This window comes from Rhipicephalus sanguineus, chromosome 11 (genome assembly GCF_013339695.2).
Source record: "Rhipicephalus sanguineus isolate Rsan-2018 chromosome 11, BIME_Rsan_1.4, whole genome shotgun sequence".
Lineage (NCBI taxonomy): Eukaryota > Metazoa > Arthropoda > Arachnida > Ixodida > Ixodidae > Rhipicephalus > Rhipicephalus sanguineus.
In genome coordinates, this window is record NC_051186.1 from 134879543 (window position 1) to 134892645 (window position 13103).

General features: G+C 51.0%; 1 protein-coding gene across 1 annotated transcript in view; it reads left to right on the top strand.

The window, feature by feature from the left end:
• LOC119374604 (uncharacterized) overlaps positions 1 to 13103 on the top strand; it is a 316867-nt gene that overhangs the window by 247570 nt on the left and 56194 nt on the right. Inside the window, exons 2-3 of the mRNA XM_037644774.2 lie at positions 2824 to 3009; positions 3283 to 4513. Of these exons, the coding sequence (XP_037500702.1) occupies positions 2824 to 3009; positions 3283 to 4513 (1417 nt within the window). The remainder of the gene's footprint in view (positions 1 to 2823; positions 3010 to 3282; positions 4514 to 13103) is intronic.

Genomic DNA, 13103 nt, shown 5'->3' on the forward strand with positions numbered 1-13103 from the left:
ATGGGGTTCAGCCTAGTCCTCTAGTTCAACCAAATTCCGGAAACAACCGCTAGCAGCAGTAAAATGGGACTTACCGGCGAGCATACGCCATTGCGCTAACATGGCGCGAGCGGTTGGCAAATGCGAAATTGCAGAGAGTCGTCAGGGGAGAGGCGAGAGCAAAAGAAGAAAGAGAAATGTGATGTGCACGCCGCTTTTGTTTAGTTTGTAATTTGCTTTTATTGCAATAACAATTATATGGACATTCTCGACGGGCTTTTCCCGTCGCCGTCATGTCCCGTATAAAGTCCAAATTGATAAGAGCCCCCCTCGCACCGTATGTTCTACCGCGGGTAAAGGCGCGCGAGCGGGGGCGACGAACGTGGCCGAAGCACAGATCAAACGAGCCGGCGCATTTCCGTCGCTCGGAGGTCGCATGCGATAACATTACCCCACTCGGGAGGCCTGCCGTCGAAGCAGACAGGAAACGCCCCGCTAGTTTTGAACGAGCATGAAAAAGAAAGGAGGGGGGGGGGGGAGTCGCTCGAGCAGCAACGTTGAACTTTGATTCTAAGGGCGCGGTCGCGATCGCTGGCGCGCACGCTATCTCAGGAGCCATCAGCTGGCTGCTCGTATACCCTTCTACGTGCTGCGCCCTCAACGCGAAGTGACTGTGCCGAAGGAGCATCTCTCCCTGTAGCGGCCGTATCCTGTTACACCAGCATTTTGTAGTTACGCGAGATCGGATCCAAAAGGGTTAGCTGCCAGCCTCACTTCGTATAACACTACAATTTGTTATTATCGCATTCACTGCTTTGCCCTTCCGGTGAAACTGACCTTTTATGGTGTTCACCGCCAGGGGAGATACTGGTTATACGCGATTCGAACCGACCAATAGGAAGAATTCATTCCTCCTGGTCTTTTAGCGATCTGGATGTCTGCTGTCGCTCTACCTTTCCGAGTCATACCGAAAATAAAGGCGTACGAGTGTGTTAATTCCACAGTGCACATGTATTTATTTATTTATTGTTTATTTATTTATTTATTTATTTATTTATTTATTTATTTATTTATTTATTTATTTATTTATTTATTTACATTACCCTCAGGGCGCAAGAAGGCGTTACAGAGAGGCCGGGTAATACAAAAAACGCAGTAAAAATAGAAGATAAAATTACAAAAATAATGAGAATAGATGTTCAAACAATACTAATAATTAGAAGCTCAAGATATAATCGATTAGTGTAGTCTTCAAAGATGACGCATCCTCAATGCAGGCGATGGAGGGGGGAATGTGGTTCCACTCGGCAGTGGTCGTTGGGAGTAAGGAATCCGAAAAAACAGTCGCGTGGCAGAAAGGAATGAAAACTTTATACTGATGATCAAGACGTGATCATATGTGTGAAGGTTCTGAGATGAGTTCCTGTTTAAGTGAATCATATTGTTAAAAGATTTTTTTTTTTGAAAAAAGTATAGGCTAGAATTTTTTCTGCGATTTTGCAAATCAACTTGCCCAAGGTCTGGTTTCATTAGTGAAACGTTAGATGTGCGGGAATAGTTTAATTAATGAATCGTGCTGACCGATTTTGAACTGACTCAATGATAGGTGTTGATATTTTTTTACCCAAACAGATGACGCATACTCGAGCTTAGGTCTAATTAGTGTTTTGTAGAGTACCAATTTTGAATGGTACGGGGCTTTAGAAAAATTTCTGCGTATGTAGCCGAGGGATCTATTGGCATTGTTAGTGATGCATTCAATGTGCGCATGTCAAGAAAGAAACTTGACTCATCATACTACAGAATAAGCGGAGAGACCGTGTTCTGCAAAGCGTGACAGACAAAGGACATTTGCACGGCTACGTTCAACTGCTGCTGCCTGTGTACCACCTTAAACAATAACTTTTGTTTTCCTGTCGCAACTATAGGTCACGCACATCTTCCTTTGAAATTATTTGCATCTATGTAAAAATTTATTCTGCCTGTATTTACGGTATTGGAGGCCTAAAACATTGTTTTGCCTGCCTATTTTTGGCGCCTAAAAAGCACTTTTTTAGTGCCTAAAAATCCGGCCTCTAATGATGACATAGAAATAGAGATTACAATATATTTCAGCGTGTTACTGCTTGCAGAGGACATTGCGCTCTGCAGCTATAGGGAACGGTATAGAAGGAAAATGCTCAATTAGCTGTGTAGCGAAACAAACTACATAATATTGTAATGGCAAGCAGCCTACTGAATTTCTGAAAGTGTATGTATATGTAGGTCAAGTACTGAAAGGAAACCTACTGATGTGAAGGAAGTTCACCAATGACTAAAGGTCTGCAGGAATGCTTACGAGAGGCATTCCAACATTACTAAAGCGCCAGATTACCGCTTTTGGATTTCGCCCGTACTGACGTATTGGGCAGACACTAGGAGGATAGAAAACGAACTCTCAAAGTTCGGCAGTCGCGATGTAATGGAAAGCGATAGGCGTGACATTCGGAGACGGAATGCAGCAGAGTGTATCAGAAAACAGGTGTACCCGATGCAATATAGTAGACAAACATAAGTGGTGCTTACGTGACGCGTTGGGCAGATAAGGGCTGGTCAGTTGTAGTAGCGGGATGGATACGAAGGTATGGGGAATGCAGCCGAGTATGGCAGAGGGTTAGCTGGGTTAATTAAATTAAGAAATTTGCTGAACCTAAATGTAATCAGCATGAGAGGGTCAGATTGGGAGACCAAAGCGGAGACAAAAACAGGCTGCTGGTGACACACCATGAGCTCTTAAATGCGATATTTATGAGCAGCGTTCGGTGACCGCTTATACCGCCACTGGTGGACTCATTCGTTCCGCAGACGGTGCGCCCAGCGACGAGTTCAAGTGCCCGGAGCAGTTTGGTTACTACGCGGACGACGGAGACTGCAGCAAATATTTTGTGTGCGTGTTTGGGGACGCTCTGCACGAAAGCTGCACCGGAGGCCTTTACTTCAGCGTCGAGCTGCAGACATGCGATTGGCCGAGGAACGTGCAATGCGCTGGAGGTAAGTGATGGTCTTCCATCTTGTATCTCGTTAAATTACACCAATCAGTGCAAAACATTTTACGAAGCGATCGCACTTTTATCATATAAAATCGATCTCGAAGTCGCCAATCCTCAATGACAAAATGCATCTGGGGCTGGAAAGAAATGGCAAGAGACCAAATCACTTGTTTGTATAAAGACTCAGACAAGTGACAAAACAAGTATATTGGCTGTTCCTTAGGATGAGCCATATAGCGCATACAAAGTGGTGTTTTTTCTATCTCTGGCGCAGCTTCGAGGAAAGCGACGCCGGCACCAGCCAAGAAGGAGACGTACGGCGGAAGCCAGCGTCGCAGCGGCACGCGCAAATCGTCCGGGGGTGAAACAACGAGACCTACGCGGTTCCGAGGTCGACCTACCACCACAGCTACCACCACAACCACAGTGCGCACGACCACGACGCTGAGGACGACGACGCCCGCTCCTCCGTCGACGCGACACCAGCCCACCGCGTCGCCAGAGTATCAGACGCTGTACGACGACAGCAAGCCCGAGGACGACGAAGAGGAAGAGGAGAGTGAAGAGGAGGAGGACAGCACCGAAGCGCCCGACGACGCCGTCCAGCCGAGCCTCGAGGGGCCGCGCAAGAGCTCAGCGCCCAAGTCCAACAGCTACGACCCGCAGCAGCCTCAGTACGACGAGGCTGTGCCGCAGCTGGTCAACTCGGATGGGAAGGTGCTTGGCTCGGACAACGGTCGGCCGGATAAGTTTATACCTCGGACAGAACCGAAGCAACCCGACTCGCTGAGCGTGTTCGTCAAACCACTCTACCGGAACACAGGTGATCAGAAAGATAAGGAGTCGGACCAGGTGTTCAAGAGGGACCAGACAGCGATCCTCGCGGCCCCTAGCCCTCATCTCGAAGACGACGTCGTTATTCCGTCCGTGTACGGTGGTGCGCGCTCTCCATCTTTGGGCAACGCTGATGTGGGAGGTCGCAAGGACGTCGTTTTGGTTACTTACCCTCGAGACCGTTACCAGTACTCGAGTGGGTCAAACTACAACAACGAGAACGAATTCCGAGCGTTCCTGCAGGACCAGCAGCGGCAGCAACTGCCGGCTGCTCAGCCAGACGTACAGAGGGTTCTCAGTGACTCGAGCGTACGGCCATCGAGCCGTGGGCGCAACAGAGATGCACGCTTCTACCCGAGGACGCAGCAGGTGCCGCAGCAGACGCTCGTCGCACAGATCCCGCCTCCTGCGCTGGTGACGGCGCAGAGGGCGCCGGTGACGCAGACGTACGAGAGCAAGTACCCGCCCACGCAGAGGGTCACGCAGGCGCCCACACGGGTGCCCACCTACCCGTCTTACCAGGACTACGACCATAACTACCAGCTGCAGTCGGAGTACGCGTACCCGGATGACGAGGAGCCGTACCCGAAAACCACCACCACTCCGAGACCCACGAGGCGCATAAAATACCGCACCACCACCCCGACCACAACGACAACCACCACTGCGAGGTGAGCGCCCCTTGAAACGACCTTGACAATTTTACTAGGCTGGGCCACACGTTTAGCAAAAAGCGAACTGAGATCTGCATGGTATGTGCTAAGTCTGGTGTAAAACTCATCAAATTATGTGCTGCGTCGCGATTAGCATGCTGCACGTGTTCATAATACTTCAATATGCTTAATGACCTCTGAATACTTTACATGTGTAGATTTCAAATATCACACACTATATCCCGGACTTAAGAAAATAACGACACCACACCTTTTTGACCCTTTCGTCATTCTTTATAGAAATACAGCTTAATTTCGTTTGATCAGTTCGTTAATTCATAGCGAGGTTCTCATTCTGGCAGACTTAATGCCTTCAGGTAGTATGTGAGAGATTATTGGTCAGCTGCCAGCTCGTAACAAGATCACGTGCTAAGCGACGCCAGCAAGCAAAAAGAAGTGTTCCACACTCGCCGTCATGGCTACGAGCAGGGCTGACCAACACTCTCAGGATAAATGCGCTGATATACCCGATAAAGTGGACGGGAGGACGACCGCTGCCGTAGCTCAATTGGTAGAGCATCAGACGCGTTATTCGAAGGTCGCAGATTCGGTTCCTGCCGGCGGAAAGTTGTCTTTTCGTCCACTTTATTTCTTCACATTTGTATCATAATTGCTACAAATAAAGTCCTCCATACTTTCTTTGGCTTGATTGCCTGTTGGGTGTAATTAATGTTCGGTTGTTATGACACCAACCGGAATTCCCGATCTCGGCTCATGCATGCTGCTCGGTCTAGTTGTGGTGCTGGCGGAGAGAGAATGGTGTGTACCACTCCTTTCAGCTTTGCATTTATTTCTCAGTTATCAGCAGTTGCAGACATGCAGACCTCCGTAAGGCTCCAGTTAGGTTCTTCTCGTTTGTTCTGCTCGCCTCGCTGGTTGCGCGACATTTGCTGCTGCCGCCAAGGAAGCCAAAGGCGAGAACTTTCATCTGCTGGCACCTTGAGGAAACGACCGCTCGGACATCATCTGGATAGAGACGTTTATTCGTTTCTCTTCTCCCCTTCCTGTCCCTGCACCCCTGCTTTTATTCCCTGTCTCCCCATTCAAACATTCTTACAGTCCAATCGGAAAGCAGGAGTAACTCTCTCCTTGTCTCCCGGTCGGCTGCCGCTGAAAACACCAGGCCCGGATTCCTCCTCGCCACCTCCTCGCAGGAACCACTGCCTCTCGCCCACTCGTCGATTCGCCGCCGCCGCTCAGCTCCCTTTCAACCCGGTTTCCGGAATGTTCGGCCTCATGCGTTGACGGGTCGTAGGAAAGCACCTCCGGGTACGTACTTGCCATGCTGGGCTGACGGGCCATCAATACAATTGGCCGTGCATCATTGCCGCCGCCTTTGGCTGTCACAGCGAAGGCGCAAGTGTACCTTCCGTCCCTGTAGCCCGGCTAGGCCACGGTCTCCTGTAAGGCACCATAATTGAACCCCTCGGGGGACGTGAGTCCTTGCATCCTTTGTGACCAGTAGGCAGTATTCGTTCCACCAACCGGAACTACCGCTTCCGTGTTGGCGCGGGTACGCCGGCCGCGGGGCGGGTAACAATATGAAGGTATGCGGCGAACGTACGAAGTTCAGCCCCAACACCTCCCCTCCAACTGTGTTGCACTGTATCATGACATGCGACACACACACACACAACCGCATATTCACACATGTTCACTGACTCGACACGTGAGGCACCACTGTCACTCGTACCTCATTGACTCTGCCCAGCGCACGCGCTGACAAAGCATGTACCCCCCCTTAACTCGCTGTCCCTTTTATGCATCGTCGTTAGGAGTCACCAACCGCGACATTGCGTCAGCATTAGCGTTTAGACACCCCTTTTTGTGTTCAATTTCCAGGTTATACTTCTGTAACGCCAACGCCCAGCGTGTCAGCCTCGCGCTCTGCGGAGTGGTTAGAGTCAGAAATTTGAGTGGGTTGTGATCGGTAATCACCTTGATTTTAGCGCCAAAAAGCCAAGCGTTCAACTTCCCCAGTGCCCAAATGATTGCATAAGCTTCCTTTTCTATGGTGGCCCATCGGGTCTGAGTCGGGCTAAGCTTCTTGCTCAGAAAAGCGATAGGGCGCTCCTTGCCCTCCAGATCCTGCTGTGCCAGGCACGCACCAACCGCGTAATCGGACGCATCTGTGGCGAGGATAAATTCTTTCCTCGGATCTGGGGCTTGCAACGCCGACGCCTGCACTAGACAGTTTTTCACCTTGTCAAAAGCTTCCTGCGCCTCTCTATTCCAAGGTAATTTCTGCGGAATACGTCGGCCAGTTAGGTTGGTCAGAGGCATAACGACTTTGGAGTACTCGGGCACGTAGTCCCTATAATAGTTGGCTAGCCCTAAGAAACTCCGAAGTTGTCCCTTCGTTTCGGGAGCCGGGATCTCCTTTATCGCCCGAACCTTCTCTGGATCGGCCCCGTGCTTGCCTGATCCCACAATATGCCCCAAGAATTTCACTTCTTGTTGTGCAAACCGACATTTGCTTACGTTTAGCGTCAACCCTGCCTTCGCCAGTGACGCAAGCACCTTGTCCAAATGTTCCAGGTGCTCGTTCCAGTTCTCAGAGTATATCGCTACATCGTCAATGTAAGCGCAAGCGTAATGTCTATGTGGGGCCAGTACACCATTGATGACTCTCTCTTTGGGCTCCAGATGTGCTATTTCGTCAGGCTGCAGCGTCGCCTGCGCCTCTAGCCCGCATGGTGGGACCGGAACCTCTCCAAATTCCTGATCGCCCTCGAATATCACTCCTACTGCAGTTACTCGGGTGTGATATGCGCGAAGCTTGTTAGCGTGAATGGTTCTGCGTGAACCGTCATCGAGTTCAACTAAATAACTGTACGGTCGCAGTTTTCCGACTACAGTCATCGGTCCCTTCCACTTTGCCACTAGCTTCCCCTCTCCTTCCTTCTCGAGCCATAATACTTGGTCCCCTGTGACAAACTGTTTGTCTGTGGCCCTCAAGTTATAGCGTCCTACGTACTCCTTCTGACTGACTTCACTTTGACGGGCGGCTCCTTCGCTAGCTTCTTCCAAACTACTTCGGAGCTTCGCAAGATATTCCGCTGCTGGCATACCCAGAGATTCCGGAACTTCCCAGTCTCCTGACCAAGTCCTTTTGAGAATGGATAGGGGCCCGTTCGGCACCCGCCCGTACATGAGCTCGAACGGTGACCGCCCTGTAGTCGCGTGTGGAACCTCACGATATGCCCATAACAAAAACGGAATCATCCTATCCCACTCGCGCCCGTGTTCACTGACAATGTGAGAAAGCATTCTTTTGAATGTGCCGTTCCAGCGCTCCACTAAGCCGTTGCTTTGCGGGTGATCAGGTGTGGAAAACCTCGGTGTTGCCCCCAGTCTTTGCAACATCTCCTGTGTCAACCTTGACGTAAAGTTGGTGCCCTGATCTGAGCAAATTGTCTCTGGCACCCCGTGTTGAGAAAATATCTGCAGTAGCGCGTCACATGCAGCCTTTGCCGTTAGTGAACGAAGGCATACCACTTCAGGCCATCTGGTATGTAAGTCTACGACACAAAGAGCATAGCGGTGACCTCTAGCCGAAGGGGGTTCCATGGGACCGATGCAGTCCATGTTTACTGTCTGAAACGGCGCGCTGGGCCTGGCCAGTGGCGTTATCGGTACCCTATCTATCTGCCTCGTCGGAGATTTCACCTGACATCCATGACACGATCTACAGTATTCCTTTACGTCTCGCGACATCTGCGGCCAGTAAAATGAGCTTTTCACCCGTTGTAGTGTTTTCCGCTCTCCTAAATGACCTGCCCATGGTGAATCGTGAGCCATTTTCAGCACTTCTTTGTGCCTGTGCGATGGTAGCACTAGCTGTTTGCACATGCGACCCGCGAGGTGTTCCTGATGATATAATAGCTCGTCCTGAACAAGCATACCATGCGTTCCGGCCTTTGCCTGCGCCCAAGCGTCTCGCAAAGCCGGGTCTGCTTCCTGAGCCTCACGAAACTCCTGTCGTTTGCTTTTGACCGGCTCGGAACCTTCGCTGTTGCTCTCCGCGGTTATGACGCCCACAATCGCCCGTTGCTCCTCGCATGCCTCCTCTGACAGCTCTACCATGGCTTCGGTCTCCTCGACTGCTGAACACTCGTCTGACACTATGTCACGTTTAACCCTTTCCTCGAGAAGTTGTGCGTAATCGTTGGGCGTGATCAGCGCGTCCGTGCCGTCTAGCAGCTTATCTGTGATTGCACAAAGCACGGCAGGCTGCACCACCTCGGACATCACGTAAGGATTTCCTTCAGTAGCTATGAGCGGCACGTAAGCCAACTCAGCGGTCACCTGTTGCCCGAACGCTCCCGTCAACTTTATCTGCGAACTCGTACCGTTGTAATGAGGTACCACTGCCTTTCTAATGACGCTCACTTCTGCTCCTGAGTCTACCACGGCGTTTAATGAACGACCCGAGCTCTTAAGCGTTACGGTTTCCAGTGAGGGTTGTTTCTGCTCTTTACACTGCCACAACCTGTCTGTCGTTGTTATTCCTAACCCGAATGCAGAAGCCGTCACTCTCGCGACCACTGGACCGTTTTGTTGTCGTCCTGCTGGCCTAGTGCCTTGCCTTGCATCTAAGCCCTTATTGGGGCAATTCCTGGCAATGTGGTCGGTTTCCTTGCACTCAAAACATCGCCTTTTCCCCTTTCCGTCCGTGGGTATATCTACAGGTGTTTTAGCTTTCTTTTGCCACTCCTCGATATTCGCCTTCTTTAGTGCTGCCTTGCACTTTTCACTCTCCTCGAATCTCTCCGCGAGCCTAGCCACACCATTGGGTAGCAAAAAGGCCTCCTGTTGATTACAAATGACATGCGCTCTCGCTTCCGGGCTCAAACATTCTTTCAAGCGATCCGCGACCACTAGCTGCTTGAGTTCCTCGAAAGTGCCTACCTTTGAACTTTGGACATAATAGTCGAAGTAATTCTCAAGCCGCACGGCAAACTGATCCCAGGATTCCTTTTCTCCCTTTTTCGATCCCGCAAATAGCCTCTTGTACTCCGCCGCCGAAAGCCTGAGACCCTCCAAAATGCTTGACTTAAGCTTAACGTAAGCTTTTCGCTCCTCTGCTGTCAGCCTGCACAGCAGCCCACGCGCCCTTTCGCTTAACTGTGGCAAAACTAGCCCGGCCCACCATTCGCTCGGAACTTCATACGACTCGAGCGTTGCCTCGACGTCCTCGAACCACATTGGCGCAAGTGCCTCTTGGTTCGGCATTGGTGCCAGTACACCCTTTAACAAACTTGCGAATTTTAGTCGCCTGTCTTCCTCCAACCTTCCGCCGAGCGATAGGCTGTCATCGCCCTCGTTGGACTCCGCCCGATCACGGGCTCGTAGCCGCTGGCTTTCCAGCATCAAGCGCTGCTTCTCCGTTTCCGCCTCAGCAATTTTCAGTTGAAGCTGTAGCAGCGCTAGCTGCTGTTCCGACGCCGTATCTGACGTGCCACTACCATGACCCCCCGTGCCGCTGTCGGCGACTCCCAACGCCTGCAAGTTTCCTGCCCCGTCCCCGTTCATTTCCGAGTTGTCCCTTTCTCTGTCTCGCAAGTTGTAATGCTTTATCATCGCTTGCGCCCAACAGAAAATCAAGAGGTACCCGCCTGAAGTAGCCTTGCGGTGCGCTCTTCCTCCTCGGAATCCGGTGGACTAGCCTTGCTTCGTTGGTCCCGCAGCGCGGTAGTCAGTTGAAGGTGGTTGTCGTCAGTCTCGGCCGATGTCGCTCCCCGCTGTCCTCCTCAGTTCAGCCATGCAGATCCTGCTCGACTGCGCCAGTTAGGTTCTTCTCGTTTGTTCTGCTCGCCTCGCTGGTTGCGCGACATTTGCTGCTGCCGCCAAGGAAGCCGAAGGCGAGAACTTTCATCTGCTGGCACCTTGAGGAAACGACCGCTCGGACATCATCTGGATAGAGACGTTTATTCGTTTCTCTTCTCCCCTTCCTGTCCCTGCACCCCTGCTTTTATTCCCTGTCTCCCCATTCAAACATTCTTACAGTCCAATCGGAAAGCAGGAGTAACTCTCTCCTTGTCTCCCGGTCGGCTGCCGCTGAAAACACCAGGCCCGGATTCCTCCTCGCCACCTCCTCGCAGGAACCACCGCCTCTCGCCCACTCGTCGATTCGCCGCCGCCGCTCAGCTCCCTTTCAACCCGGTTTCCGGAATGTTCGGCCTCATGCGTTGACGGGTCGTAGGAAAGCACCTCCGGGTACGTACTTGCCATGCTGGGCTGACGGGCCATCAATACAATTGGCCGTGCATCATTGCCGCCGCCTTTGGCTGTCACAGCGAAGGCGCAAGTGTACCTTCCGTCCCTGTAGCCCGGCTAGGCCACGGTCTCCTGTAAGGCACCATAATTGAACCCCTCGGGGGACGTGAGTCCTTGCATCCTTTGTGACCAGCAGACAGTATTCGTTCCACCAACCGGAACTACCGCTTCCGTGTTGGCGCGGGTACGCCGGCCGCGGGGCGGGTAACAATATGAAGGTATGCGGCGAACGTACGAAGTTCAGCCCCAACAGCTCCTTTCTTCGTGACAATATATTCGGTTGAGGCTCTGGAAGTTCTTCCTTCACGTCGACCAAAGCTCTGAACTGTCGACCCGTACTTCATATTCCGCATTTCCTAAAAATTTCAGCTGCTGATGTAGGCAACTAACCTTGAGCTTCCGTCCTACCGAGGAACATTATCTTTTACGCGTGGCATCTAAAAACACGTCTACTGATTCCAGGAACACAAAAATTGAGACTATCATGGTGCGTAAGAAAGACGTGCATCATCTACATAAGAAGGCTACTGGCAGAGAAAGAAAACAAAATGAAATAAGGTGACTTCATGTTCTGAGTCACTAAGTGGTATAAACATAGAACACACAAAGCACGAAGTTAAGAATTAACGAAACGTGAATATGTAATTTAGGAAAGACATTACTGCGCCTGCTCGTGAAACAAAAAGCTGCAATAAAGCAGAATAAACAAGGAGCTGTTAAGCGCAGCGGTGACCATAGGTCGCAAAGAAAACTGGAGCTTACTCAGACTCACTGAAGAAATATATTTTGCGCTTAGGACTCACTCGGACTCACACTCACCAAAAGTTTTCCCAACCAGACTCACTCGGACTCGGAAAGAGGTCAGCAAACTCACTCATGAGTTGACTGACTCAGACTCACTCCGACTCAAATCGGGCCGTGAGTCTGAGTGAGTCCGGTTGATAAAAATTTTGGTGAGCGTGAGTCAGAGTGAGTCTGACTGAAAAAAGATGGCTGATCCCTCCGTCATAGGAATCGGTATAACACGAAAGTGAAGCGTGTCGTCACAGAAGTAGTTGATTGTTTATAGTGCACTGGTATACAAGAGCTTGTACAATGTGTATTGTTCTTTGGCAGATAAACCACCGCTTTATGTGAACGCACCCACGTTGACGCCTAGTGGCACATCTCCGTACCGACGACTAACGCCCATGATCATGATTTAACCCTTGCGGTAGCTGAAGTTGTCAAGATATACCTGGACCTCGCATAGGGTTAATCCCGCGCAAAGATGGCATCAACAGGCACATAGTAAACACTGATACTCGATATGCACACCTTCAAAGCGTCGTGAAAGGCGAGGAGAAACGCGACGCGCGTCGTGTCTTCCCTCTAGCCTGGCCGTTAATTCTCACATGGCGAACGGGGATCGCGGTGCTAGAGGCAGGCGAGCGTCGGAAAGCTATTTTTCGATATGGATGGATGCTATGAGAGAGGCTTGGGTTAAAGCCGCCACCTCACGGTGCGTTAAAGAGTTGACGACATTACACTTCTATTGAAAGCGCGCCGAATGGGAGAGTCGTAGCAACGGCGCGTTGCAGGAGCTAATGGCGGAGGCAACGAAGTTTGTTTTTTCGACCCTGGTGGCACACATGTCACCGCCCCGTTATAAAGGGGACGCTCATGGCATCCATCCATCCATCGAAGAGCACTGTGAGAGGTAAGTGTGAAAGATAAAAGGCGCATTTGTTTAGGCTCCGTTACGTGTTTGCGTCCAGTGGGTTAAATCCTGCCAGCCATTGTCGCGGGCCAAGAGGTCGTGGATTCGATTCCTGTCAGCGGAATTTTTTAATATAGTTTTTTTCTCTTTGCCATCTGATGGTGTTCACTTTGCTGACGTATTTCCATGACGGAAATACGTCATGAAAGTCTTAGTGGACCCCGGCATAAAACACTTTCGTGTTAAAAAATTTTACTGAGTCTCAGTATGAGTGAGTTCGGTTGAGGAAAATATTGGTGAGTGAGCCTGAGTGAGCCCTTTTAGAAAAATCACCGCCATATCCACAAAGTGAATGACGTTAGAGGAGCTTGCTCGGAGATCGGCTAACCCGCGAATCCTCCGTACACATTCCTCTACCATCATACGTAGACGTGACAACGTTCTTATATATACAACTTGAAGCGCGCGTCGGCGCCGCCAGCCTCCAGTAGCGATCGCTTTTGGCGCTTGGCCGCGGCAACCCGCGCCCGCACTTCTTCGGGGTCCTCTTGCCGCCGCTTCCGTGCTGCT